The sequence below is a fragment of the Psittacula echo genome (genome assembly GCF_963264785.1).
Source record: "Psittacula echo genome assembly, chromosome: 13".
Lineage (NCBI taxonomy): Eukaryota > Metazoa > Chordata > Aves > Psittaciformes > Psittacidae > Psittacula > Psittacula echo.
The window spans coordinates 2,856,781-2,867,643 of NC_137749.1; the positions used below are offsets into that span (position 1 = coordinate 2,856,781).

The following is a 10,863-nucleotide window of genomic DNA, read 5'->3' on the forward strand; positions in this document are numbered from 1 at the left end:
ATTAGTGAAGGTTGGTCCTCTGCCATTACTGGGGTTAGGATGAGACCGCAGCGGCTCCAGCCACTGCATCATCCAAACTGGGCCATTCACATGTACAGACTGGAGCTCTGATTCTGGCCCATTTGAGTTGAGACACTCAGCAGCAGCAGGCAAATAAAGAATAAAACAAAAGGTGAGCAATGCTCAGCTAACCCACCCTGACCTCTACCTCTCAAGCCTTTTCCCTTTTTAATGCAACATACCCAGACGTGGTGTTAAGAGATCCAAGGTGAAGCAGAAGCTGTTCTCACTGCATCACTCTTGAGAGAACCAAGAGGCCAAGCAGACAGCAGCACTGGCTTTGATAGCCCTCCTCTAACGGTATCTGTGTAAAATGAAGACAGTTCTCACTGCCCCTAACCTTTACACGTTCTCCCTGGGTAAAAATAAACAAGCAAAACCCAGCTTGCAGGGCCTTAGGAGGGCTGAGAGATGGTAATATTTTATTAAAAAGAAAGTAAATTTTAAAGTAGTACCATAAAAATTAGACAAAACAGAAAAAAAATAGAATAATCTGTAACCAGTGAGCCATTTACCTCAGCACAATGGCACCAGCCACTGGTTTGTATCAGTCTGTGGCCACTGGAGCATGGAGACACGATTAAAGGGTAGGTAGAGGCTCAGCTAAGCATGACAATCCTTCAGGACAAGGAAGAGTGAGTTGACAACAGCAAAGAGCTGCTCATCCAAGGTTAGGGAAGACCTAGCAGGGGCCATGTTCACCGCAAGGAAGAATCTGTGCCTGTCACCCTGTGCTCTCTGCTACCAGAAAGGAGGCCTGCCAAAATGAGAATGTCAGAGCAGTCCCTGTCCTAGGCTTAGCCAGTGCAGAAGCCTGGCATAAAAGCACAATTCTCCCTCTGTGCTTAGTGCAATTAACCTGGAAGGACAGCAGCCAAGGAGCAGACCCAGTTCTTCTCTCTGGGTGTCAGCTCCAGCCAGCTGAAGTAGTGAAGAGTAGTGAAGAAAAAGTCCCTTTCTCAGGTTTGTTCCCCCAGTGAAGAGCAGGCGGGTCTCACGGCAGGGTCAGCATCACGTTCACAGAAGCAGTCTGTGCTGTAGCACAGGAGGTCAGGAGTTTGTTCCATATGTCTCACCGACTCCCTGTAAGGATCAGAGATCACAAGTTTCTACCAGAAATAGCTTCTTTCTTTGCCTTCCTTTCACATAAACCCCTCTGCACTACTCTGACTTTACTTTCCAGTGCCACAAGGTCTTTTGGTTTAGAAATCCACCTTCTGTAGCAACACTTCCCAGCAAACACAGCAACAGGACCAAGCCCTGTGCTTGGTAGCAGTCACACAACCCCACTACATCACTAAGTCCTATTGGCCAAAGAGATCATTTGGCTGGCTGTCAGCATACGTCTCCCAGAAAATACCAACCCATTGAACAAGTTTGTTCATAGCAACAGGAACCCCCAAAGCCAAGAAGGAAGGATTTGACAGGGACAGAGCTGTTGTCTACAGCTCTCAGAAGGCAACTCCCAAGGACTGCAACCCAAAAAAGAGGTGCAGTGGGAACATGACAAGTTCTTGGCCATACATTTCCCTCTCCAAGAGTGGTTACCCAGGAAACATGACAATATTTGTTTCTAGTGCTCTTCCCCACAACAGCTTTGAGGTAAAAATTAGCTTCTGTAACAAAGACAAAGTTTCCCCAGAGAAGTGGCTCGAAATCCCTGTTTGATGTGGATTTTCAATCTCTCCAGATTGGGAAAGAAGCAACTGTGCCTTCCCTGACACTCACCAGTTCATAATCCTCCACGTATTTGTATTTCTTCTCCCGATAGTAGTATTTCTTCTTCATGCAGTACAGAACAACAATGTCACACAGCACCGTTGCCTGGTGGACAGTGGAAGAGTTTAAAACAACGATCCTCATAAGTGAGGCACTAACTCAGAACTGAGTCCAAGAACAGAGGTCACTTACCACGCCAAACAGTGCTAAGCCAGAGCCGATGTTAATCATAGTAGGAATGACATCAAATTTTCCTGCCTAGAAGACAGTTACAAGGGTCAATGTGCTTCTCAGCATCTCTGAAAGCCCTCCCCACAAGACCTCCAGGAATTAAGTCACCCACCTTTCCAAACACTATGATATCAAAGCGGATGCCGTAAGCTTTGACAAGTGTCCGTGATTCAGTGCCGTTACTATCCCTGAAGTATTTTGCAAACCTAGAGAAAAGATAGGTCAGAGCTTAGCTGGAAAATCTTGAGTCTGCTTATGTGATCATCCAACACTTAGGTGTGCTCCCCATCCCAAGAGGATGGGCTGAACATGAGGCTTGTCTCTGGAAGTACCAAAACGATGGAGATGTAATACAGGCAAGCACATAGAGGAGAAAAGCCCCAAACAGGCGAATTTGAGACAGCGGTTAGCACAAGCCAAATCACGAAACTTGCAAAGCACAGGAAGGGGAGAAAGCAGAAGGACAGACAGGAAGAGACACGGCCACACGTGAGGATCAGCCCCCTCAGACAGAGGCAAGCAGGAGGCTGCAGGAGTGCAGGCAGCCACGAGAGGGCAGGGCCGGGAGCAGGCAGCACCGCTCAGCCTGGCACACAAAGGCTGCTCCTTGTCCCGCACAATGTCACTTGCAGGCAAATGATAGGGAAGGGGGATGAGAATAAGTGAGATCAGACTTACTCCACCGCACGGATGACTAAGCCAGGAGGAAGCAGAGAAGAGGGTGGAAGAAAAGAGGAAGGATTGGTAAGGGGCTGCACTACGGTCTGGAGTTAGCAAGAACACTTCAGAACCCACTCCAGCCAGGCTGTGATTTCCTCCAGTCAGTCTCACCCAATACTCCTGTACTTGCAGGCCTAGCACCTCCCAAACACACGTGGCTGTATGACAGCAGCTTCTCAGTGAAACCACTCACATTCCATCAAAGAGATCCCTTGTGCTAACTGCGAGTTTGTGGCTCTAAAATCAAGCATAACCCTGAGCCATGTTTTCTCACAAATGGATCTCAGCAAGAGGCCAATCCCTGTTATTACAGATCTGAGTCTGGATACAACCAGCTACCCTGCATTGGTGTTTTACTGGAGGTGCTGGATCTATCTGTACTGGCCACAATGTGCTTATGGTGGATGCTCCTGGTGCAGAGCCACTTTCTAGAGATCAGTTTTTCCCCCGTCCACAGTAAAGGAGATACTTCAGTCTCCAACCTCCACACCCCTGCACTCTCAAACCTCCCCCTGTCATGACATCCTGCAGCAGTTCTCACATTGCCATGCCCCGGGAGGCTAGCCCAAATGGCCATGCAAATGCTGACGTAAATATGACTCAGACACTGATGCAATCAGTGGAGCTTCACTGACCTTTCCCCTCTGCTGCTGTTTGCACACAGTGAAGATCAGACCTGCCCTGTGTTAGCAGCAGAGAAACTCCCTATGTTTTACAGCAAGGAGAACCTGCAGCTGTAGGAGTGCAGGCACCTCCTAACACCAGTGGCAGAATGAACCTCAGGGACACCAGTGACCCTCCACAGCAACACTACCTGAAGTTGTATCCAGGTGAGACAGTGTGAGCAGAGTCCTTGTTGTCCAGGCGGCGGAAGGAGTACTTTGGCACACAGTGGGATGCAGCTCTGTCAAGGTTGCAGTCCCAGTTGATCTGCAGCGCCATGACTCCACCCTGCCAAGGGGAGGAAAAGGTGAGCAAGTGCCCAGTCAGCCCAGCACTAGGCTCTCTGCTGACCAGGACCCTGATTTACTGACCCGGACCCTGATTTACTGACCCATGTCCCAAGTCCCAACCAAACATCCTTTCCTGCTGCCATAGAAGGGCCTTGCACATCACCCCACCCAAACAAGCCAAAGCCAAATATTTGTTAAGTAGAACTCACTCTAGTCCATTTGGCCAGAACAGCTCACCCTTCTGCAGCTACTCTGTGTCCTGTTGATGCTACTCTGTTGTCCTGATGCCACGAGGCAGGGGGGACAACCACCTATCACTCCTCTTCTACACAGCTGAGGCCAGATACAAGGATCTGCCAAATACCTCCACAGCCATTTCCTGGAAGTTCTGCCCTGCAGCTTCAACTATTTTCCCTAAACGAAAGATAGGGCAGAAGGGATCTGTCTGAGAGTCATAGATGCAATTCTTGAGGTAGGTGGAGTTGATACTGGGAAGGATGTTTCGCCTAGAAGGGGAACAGAGAGAGAAATATGTTGCATTTTCTTCCACTCCTCCAGCTCCCCTTTACTGTCCAAAAGTCCAGACAGTGCAATGGTCCCCACACTATTTACTTGCTGAAGTTGAACTTGGGATACAAAATGTTGTTCTTCACCAGAATGGTGAAGTTCTCAGCTTCTTGCAGGAATGCTGGCCTACAAAACAACAGAAAAAGTAAGTAAATCTGCATACTGCTAGCCTCTTCTCAGGAGGGCCAATGCAGAGTAGGAGAACAGAGCACTCACTTGGGTACATAATAATCATTCTCCACAGGACACCACGCAAAGACTTCACAGGTCTTAATGCTGCTGTTGTATGGTACACACTCCCCAGTCTGGATGCCTAGAAAGTCATGTTAATGAAGATGCTACCAAGCAAAAATACAGAGGCAGTAGATGCCCTGTGATACCTCCTCACTCTATAAGGTAAAAGCGATCTGCTCAGAGGTGAAGTGCCAGTACCAAGACCGCCATTGTAATTTATAGTGAAATTTCAGAGAAAGAAGCATCAGATCCTTTTTCTGAGTCAAATCCTCATCTACATGAAACACTGCTTCATGGGCTTAAGGTCTTGAAAAAGCCCTCACCCTGTTTACTAACTCACCAAAACACACATCTATCCAGCATCCACCCAACACAGACTAAGCCCATCTGCTCTGCCCCCAAAAGAAAAACTTGAGCTTCCCTTTCAGTTCTCTTAGATGTGAGAGAATGAGAACAAGGAGACTGAAGTGAAATGCTGTTTCCTTCACAGCACAGCACACAGCACAGAGGTATCACAACACACTGAAAGGACCCCTTGCAGCAGGCTTCTTACCATTGCTGTGAGTGCTGGCATATCCTGGAACACAGTTGTTCTTCACCCTGCACTCTGTTTTATCATCTGGAAGCTGGAAACAAGCAATAATTACACTAAACTCTATGAACTCTCTCCCCCACACTCCCACCTTGACAAGGCAGATATAAGCAGATCCTGTACCTACCTCTGGGCAGCGGCCTTGGCGCTGGTTCAGTGTGAGTATCACATTGGTCATGACAAACACCGTGTTCTCCTCCTGAGCATGCAAAACAAGGAGGAAGCTTAAGAGTGAGTCTGCAAAGAGTATCCAAGGTACTGTGCCACATGATAGAGCCCAGGTGGCCCCACAGAGGGAACTTGCTTTGGGCAGTGCTGGTGTAGCACTGAAGGAGCAGATTCCCACACGTATTGCCTAATGCCACTGCCTTTATGTGGAGGAAGGACTGTGGGACTTGCAACCCTTTCTGTCCTCCCACTTGGCCCAAATTTCCTCATTCACATATGAAAACGGGGATCACACAGCTCCTCAGGGAGTCACAAGGCAGAAGCAGAAATCAAGCTCCAGCTGCAAGCCTCAGCACAACTCCCACTCTTTGCAATTATCTATTAGAAATTTGACCAGTCCTTGTTGGTTTCCCCAGGGAGCACCACTTCCATTACCTTCAAATCTGCACATTTCAGGATCTGTTGTTAGCTGCTTCTCCACCGACACGCAAATAGGATCACTCAGCCAAAATCTGGCTAAATCTGCCACTTTTACCCCACTACACTTCATGCAGAGTGACCCACAACCAGCAGCTTGGCTGTGCCTGCCAACCCTGAACATATTGCCCACACAGCCCAGATTCACACAGAGTCAATCAGTAACTACAGCAACACCTCCTGTTCAGTTCCGGATCAAGTGACTTGCAGGCTATTCTTGGGGTTTCTGCCAACAAGTTAACTTTGAGTTGTTTGCTTTAGAAAGCAGTAAGAAACAGCACACGTGGTTATTGCTGAAACACTGTTCCTCAAGCCTGAAAGATTCTCCCTCCTATACAAACACACAGACACTCTTTTCTTGAAACAAGCTTCCCCAGGCTAGGGGTGCAGGTGCTCAACATGATCTGCAGCAAAGCAAAGCTGCTTTGTTCTCTCATAATCAAGGCCACACTGGGGCCAAAGCTGCTTCAGACCTTGTTGGACTTTGGCAGACCAATAGCTGCTTGTTAGAAAACCCCCCCTTTGCATGTGAAAGTGACTGATACCTGAGGAGGGATGACATAGTCAGCCACATCCCAGATCGTGGCTCCCAAGGCGGATGTGTTTGTCAGCGTCACTCCTTTCACCTTTGTGGTTACAGAGCTGACCACAGAGTCTGTTTCCTGGTAGCCCTTCTCCCACAGAAAGACCCACCTGTAAAAGAAGGATTGCAAGAAAGAAACCATCACGTAAATGCCATAAACCAGCACAGGCAGTGGGGATGTCTCCTTTTTTCGCACGTCACCTGAAGGGGTCACAAGACAAGCAACCTCCCTCATGTTCTTTTTCTCAGGGTGGTTTGGCAGGGCTTAACCACTGCTTTTATGCACATCCTGCCGGGTGAATGTCGATCACCCTCTGGGATGGTCTCCACTCCAGAGGGGTCCTCCCCTGCCTACAGCTTCCCTGAGCAGCCCTCTTATCCCATTTAAGCCCTGCCACCCCCTGCTTGTCACCTTTTGGTGTCGGCCCTCATGGCAAGCTCCTCCCTCCCTTCATCCCTAAGACCTGACACAAAAGGGGGGTCCCAGCAGCCGGTAGCTGCGGCTGGCTCCCGCCCCTTAACACCGCAACCAGGAGCTCCCAGCGCGGAGCCGCCCCGGGACCCCTCCCCACAGCCGGAGCCGGGGGTCAGGCCGGTCCCGCTTACCCGATCACGTAGGCGAGGATGGCGAGCTGCACCGCGCGGTTGATGAGCCCCACTTTGCGGCTCCGGATCAGCACGATGCGGGGGGTGTCGTACTCGAAGAGGAAGCTGTGGACAGCCGCGCACGACACCATGGCGGCGGCTGCGGAGGCCTGGGAAGGGCGGGAGCGAGAACGGGAACCCCCCTTAACACGCCGGACAGCGGCTGCCGCGGCCCCGCGGAGCCACAGCGCCCCGAGCAGCCCGGAGAGCGGCCCCGCAGCGTGCCCCGGCTCTGGGTGCCCGGCCCCGCCTGCCCGCGGGGCGAGGAGGAGGCAGCCGCTGCCCCGGCTGCTTTCGGCAGGGAAGAGCAGTTCAGCACCGCCCGGACCCTTCTGGGGTAACCCTCGGGGTACCCGAGGCCTCCCGCTGCTGTAGCCCTGCCGTGCACAGACACCGGGTTTATGGTGGGTCATCCTGAGGAGGATGCTCTCACCCCAGTTGCTAAATCAAGGAGAATTTCCACCCCCCGTGCTACTCGCTGTTAACAAGCTTACGAAGAGTTTTTCACCTCTATACTGGTCAAACGTGAGTTAGGCATTACCTGGAAGTCTGCTGCTGTCAGCCCTCCTCTGGGCTACGAAGTCTCACAAAGAAGCTGTATAGATAACCTCAGGCCGTCATAACACTTCAGACAGCTCAGAGCAAGGACATAACTGCCTGTAAGAGGTAGCAGGAGCATAGCTAAGACAGTCATTCTCCCATCCCCAATGAGCAAATCCTTTATATTTATAATCTCACAGAATTAATCTTTGCTACAAAAGCAGAGATCTGCACCACCTAATTCATGCACCTTCCATGATGCTGAGCTGCCCAACATGGTGCTTATTTTAGAAACATCACCATAACACTTACAATAGCAGGTAAATCATTAGAAGGAGGTGAAGGGAACTGACAAACTGGCAGTGGGAAATCCAGGGAGTATGAAATCATTTAAGGAGACTTTAGGTCAGCTACAAGTTAGTAAACCCCTCTACAGTCAAATCTGACAGGATTAAAAAGAAAGGGGGAGAGGATAAGGAAGAACATATGCATATAAATGTGAAAGGAGATTAAAATCAGTCATAAGTGAATATTCAGTGTAATTCTTTCCAAAAGGAGAGTGAGCTCATGTGTCAGAACCGGAACGCATTAATGCCAACTGTAATATTTTTCCACTCTAGATATATAAGATACTGCAATATAAATGCTAATACAATTAATGCATATTACCAGTGAAGATATAAATGCTGTTAGCATAATCTCCCAGTGATATATCTTAAAATATGTGGGAAATGGAATGGCAAACTGCTGGGTCAGCTCAAAGAACAAAGCTTAGATGAAAGGAGGGCAGAATATACACATTAGAATCCTTCTCACCTTGCTCTGACAAAAATAGAACATATCCAAGTGTAACAAAAAGAAAGGACTGAAAAGGTGTTGGAGCACAGATTAATCTACCCCAAATACGGTGCTCCTCAGCTGCACTCTGCCCTTGCACATCACTGCACAAAGCAACTCGCATTGAGCTGCTCAGGAGGAGGAGGTGAAGGAGGAAAGGCCTGTTTGAAGCTAAGAGCAAACAGGAGGCCAAAATCCAACATTACAGTTTCAGTGAGTATGAATGAAATGCCCCAAAATAATACATAGAGACAATAAAAGCACTTTTCCTTGTAATTCCCAAGTTCAAGCTTAAAGGACCAAGAGAACAGCTGGGCCTTTCAGAAAATGCTTCATGTCACTGAAATCATCTAAAACGAGCCTGTTTGATGTGGATGGACCAGGAGGCCCTCAACAGCGAGTTATGAAACTATGTGCTCTGTGGCCTCTTTCCAGAGTCTCTCGATCCAGGGCTGCAGGAAGGTGGTGAGGCTGGGGGAGGAAGATGCCCAGGTCCACGGTTTCAAGCAATCTCTCTTTTGGACTTCCTTCCTTCAGAAGTCATGCTTTGAGATGATTCTTGGCTCCATCTTGTTTTCAGGGTGCTGGTCATCTCCTGACTCAGCTGGGATTCTGGTGTGCAGCAGTGCAAAGGCAGGAGCCTGGAATCTCCCACTAAAAGGAAGCCCTAAGAGCTCATCCCAGAGCCTGCATTTCCAAACCATTCCCTCAGAGAGTAAAGCAAAGGCAGAAGAAGAAAGCACATTAGCTCAAAGTATTTGTTCTTCTATGCTGAGCAGTAGGCCACTGTGCCTCTCCAAAGACAGTATATAAGAATTCAGTATATAAGAAATCAGAAGATTTTGGGAAGTCACATGCTTGCTTCTCTTTTCTTTTTAAAGATCCATGAAAGAAAAAAAAGGTTAAATGTCCAAGGAAGTCACAGCATGAGCTCAAGTTGTGCAACATCCTTACTCCATCTTAAAATCAGTGTACAATCACAGAATCGTAGAATGGTTTGGGTTAGAAAGGACCTTAAAACTACCTAGCTCCAACTCCCCTACCACAGGCAGCAACACCTTCCACTGGACCAGCTTGCTCCAGCCTGCCCTTGAACACTGCCAGGGATGGAGCAGCCACAGCTTCTCTGGGCACCCTGTGCCAGTGCCACAGCACCCTCACTGGACTTTTTTCCTTGTATCTAATCTAAATATCCCCTCTCTCAGTTTAAAGCCATTCTATCTTGTTCTATCCCTACATGTCCTTGTAAAAAGCTTCTCTTCAGATTTCTTGTAGCCCCTTTAGGCACTGGAGCTGCTCTAAGGTCTCCCCGGAGCCTTCTCTTCTCCAGGCTGAACCAGCCCAGCTCTCTCAGCCTGTCTCCAGAGCAGAGCTGCTCCAGCCCTCGCAGCATCTCCATGGCCTCCTCTGGACTCACTCCAGCAGCTCCACATCCTTCTTATGTTGGGGCTGCAAAGGCTGGACACAGTATTCTAGTTGGGGTCTCACCAGAGCAGAGCAGAGGAGGAGAATCCCCTCCCTCCACCTATTGGCCACACATCTTTTGGTGCAGCCCAGGACACAGTTGACTTTCTGGCCTGCAAGCACACGTTGCCAGGTCATGTTGAGCTTCTCATCAACCAACAACCTACTCACTGGTGCACTTTGGCTCAGATTCTGCATTATCCTGGTTCTCGTTGGACCCACTGGTGCAGCAGCTGCCAGCATCACAAACTTTCACAGGGTGGCTCTGTGACAACAATTCCCAACATAAATTAAAGAAAAAAGCATTTACTGCTTCATCCAACTGCAGAGAGAATTTACAACAGTGATCCTCCCCATTGGGTTTCTCATTTGACACAGCACAATAGGGATAATGATGATGGATCAGCAGATCTGGAGGAGGATTGTCTTTCTGTGTTGCCATCGCCCACCCTAGCGAAACCGAATCGACACCTCACAAGTTGTTTCAACACCAACGCTCTCCCGCTGGCACATAACCCACCACAGGAGAGCAGCAATTTTTAGCTGACTCTAGAAAATACATCCTCTGGCCACAGGACTTATTTCCATGAGGCAGACGAGGAATCTAGTTTTAGCCCTTCAGAATCTAATCTGGAAATATGGGAGAGTGGCAGAAACTCAAATCGGTTTGGAATGATTTCCCTTAGTTCTCCCTGCTGAAGGAAGGATCCCAAAGGTTAGGCGTCTGTCTCTACCTCAGTAATGCTGCCCATATTTGCAGTATCTGGGATAGCAAGGCCATGGGGAGTTATGGGGACAATGGAACAGGAAGACATGGTATGGAACTAACTGAAGGAGCATGAAACTGCAGAAAGTTCAATCATAGACAAAGCAGATTGAAAACAACAGTAAGGATGTGTGAGGAGCTGGCAATGACAAAAGTGCCCATGCCTGAGGGCTTTAATATCATGTTATCCAAGACCAACTCTGAACTCCTGAGCTTAGCATGCTGGATATCAGATATTTTCCATTCTTCAATCACTAGAGAGTGTCAAGAATCATGTGAGCCTTTACTACCTTCCAGTTTCTCACTC

At 48.8% G+C, this 10,863-nt stretch overlaps 1 protein-coding gene across 1 annotated transcript; it reads right to left on the reverse strand.

Annotated features, from left to right (window-relative positions):
• Positions 1–1,110: 1,110 nt before the first annotated feature.
• On the reverse strand, positions 1,111–7,041 carry P2RX4 (purinergic receptor P2X 4; the record flags this gene model as incomplete). Its single annotated transcript, XM_080628536.1, has 12 exons — positions 1,111–1,143; positions 1,789–1,884; positions 1,972–2,037; positions 2,123–2,216; positions 3,545–3,681; positions 4,048–4,189; positions 4,296–4,376; positions 4,467–4,563; positions 5,038–5,110; positions 5,204–5,275; positions 6,267–6,414; positions 6,911–7,041. The coding sequence occupies 12 exons, from the start codon at positions 7,039–7,041 to the stop codon at positions 1,111–1,113; spliced, it is 1,170 nt and encodes a 389-aa protein (XP_080484662.1).
• Between the last annotated feature and the right edge of the window lie 3,822 nt (positions 7,042–10,863).